Source organism: Perkinsus marinus, assembly GCF_000006405.1.
Source record: "Perkinsus marinus ATCC 50983 genomic scaffold scf_1104296969090, whole genome shotgun sequence".
Classification (NCBI taxonomy): Eukaryota; Perkinsozoa; order Perkinsida; family Perkinsidae; genus Perkinsus; species Perkinsus marinus.
Genome location: NW_003202922.1, coordinates 167055 through 169208, shown reverse-complemented (window position 1 = coordinate 169208; position 2154 = coordinate 167055). Strand labels below are relative to the sequence as shown.

The 2154-nt window shown below is 46.4% G+C and overlaps 1 protein-coding gene across 1 annotated transcript in view; it reads right to left on the bottom strand.

Moving 5' to 3' along the window:
* Positions 1–188: 188 nt before the first annotated feature.
* Positions 189–2154, bottom strand: part of Pmar_PMAR002877 (hypothetical protein) — a gene marked incomplete at both ends in the record, with an annotated part of 5177 nt that continues 3211 nt past the window's right edge. Inside the window, 7 exons of the mRNA XM_002768046.1 lie at positions 189–251; positions 337–443; positions 557–647; positions 1173–1354; positions 1406–1543; positions 1609–1711; positions 1843–1938. Of these exons, the coding sequence (XP_002768092.1) occupies positions 189–251; positions 337–443; positions 557–647; positions 1173–1354; positions 1406–1543; positions 1609–1711; positions 1843–1938 (780 nt within the window). The remainder of the gene's footprint in view (positions 252–336; positions 444–556; positions 648–1172; positions 1355–1405; positions 1544–1608; positions 1712–1842; positions 1939–2154) is intronic.

Genomic DNA, 2154 nt, shown 5'->3' with positions numbered 1-2154 from the left:
TAAGGTGAAACTCCAATATTCCTCTCAAGATCAACTCAGCCATCTCTTCCCCCATACATCAACGCTGTTCTCTCCCATCACTACGTGGAACCATCCATCGTGAAACTCCTCCGTAGTGAAAACTCCTGAGGATCTTCCTGCGCTTGAGAAATGTCAATTGTCATCCTGCGACCAGCCGAGCCTTCAGCCTAGCCAGAAAGTTCGTCCAAATACAGAATCTTCGCAGTGCGGCTCTCGAGATGAGCTATGCCCTACTTCATGATACCCCTATTTCCACACAACAAAAATCGCATCGCTCCGCCCCACGAATACCACAACTTTCCCAATTCCTCTCACCCTTCCAGCTCCGCCATATTCGGCCGCCCGCCGCGGGACCGGTGCGTCCGCCGGAATCGTCGGCCCATGAGTCCGGGCTCGACCGAAGAATCTTGGTTTAGCCGATACTGAGAAACATGAAACATAAATTAGGCGGAGCGAAGCTGGGAAGCATATTCTTCATCAATCCTTCACTCGAAATCAAACCCGAGTGCACCCGAGTTCGAACCCCGCACCTTACAGTTCTTCTTCCTCGGTGATATATCCGCAACATGTTCCCCTTCTCGACGCTGCGGTGACAACGCCGAGACCTGTTCGATTTGATTCAGCACCTAAAAACACCTGCGCTCCGCTCACGGAAAAAATCATAATTTTCGAAATTTCAGAATCCGATCCTCTTTGAGAAAAAAATAAAATTCCTCGCAAACTGACAACTATATAGCAAATAAAACTGCCCCATCACGAGTTCATCAAAATTGAGTGCAGAAAATTTCCACTCGAAAGCCGCGAAAGTAACACTCGTTATGGATTTTCAATCCGTGGTTTTTAAAAAAAATGAAATTGGGATCTGTTTTTTTGAATCAAATCAATCAAAGAATCGAATAAAAATTGGACTTTCTCAACTATCTCGAAATTCGAATCGAATATTTCCAAAAAAAGTTCTAAACTCCATAATAAAGAAATTCATTCGAAATTGGAATTAGCTGAATTTAAACGCCTCACGTGAGTTTCAAATTGCGATTCCGCAATTTACTATGTCGTTTACAAATCTACAATTTCCGAATTTCCGCTGTTCAAACTTGAAGTGAAAAAATATATAAATTCCTCAGTCTTCAAGCTCCCAGTAACCAACCTACATCGATGCTGATGGCCATACCAGTAGTGTTCCCTCTCGAAAAAACGGGTCTGCTTTCCTTCTTAGGAACATCCATACGATCGCCGTACCCATCATGTCGTGGCGGTCTACGGCGACTACGATCCGCATCAGAGGTCTGCGCTTCCGTTTGCTTCTCATCAACCACAACATGGCCACTCTCGCCTAGTACGCGATACAACAATCAAAAAAAGGCGGAGCGAAGCTCACACCCACCTTCCATCGGCGAGGCTGCCGGAATGTCCCCTGGAGGTTCCGGTATCTTATTTCCCGCACTAGTCGCATTTTCCTGGCTCATAGCCCTCGCCCGATCCAACTGCAACAGGTCCGCTCCTCCCAAGTGCTTGCGAACATCTGCCCCGGAAATATTGTGCAAATCTTTCACGTCAAAAAAGAATCTTCGCGCTGCGCAGGCTTACCAAATTCCTGTATCCTCTTCAATTTTCTCTTCAAATTTTTCTTCAGCCGAGCAGTCCGATCGTGCTTACTGCGTTCCTCTCCAGTGACCTGCAGATATTGTACCTACACAAACCGTCACTGCGCCACGAAATTATGCCGCAGATCCGAACACGAAAGAGCTTCCAGAAAAAAAATGTAATATTTCGTATACTTTCACGAAATTGATGAATGTCGGGCCACCATCTTCCCCTCACTTTGTTTTGTTGTTTATGTTTATCTGTCTTAATGTGATTCCAAAGCTGCACAAAATGCCTCGCTATATCAGAAACTACCGGTCCCACGATTTGAACCTGCGCACGAAAGCGACTCCAAGCATAACAACATCTGGACGCGAGCACTACCGCTACACCACCACTCCAACACAACTCAATACGGGAGGATCAGTGCTGCTGCTTCCCCCACCACTTACCGAAGTATCATGCCATGGCATTCGAGGCTGCGAGTTTCGATCAATCAATGGTCGGCTTTTATGTCGCTCCCCCTTTTCCCGAGAACTAGGATATCCA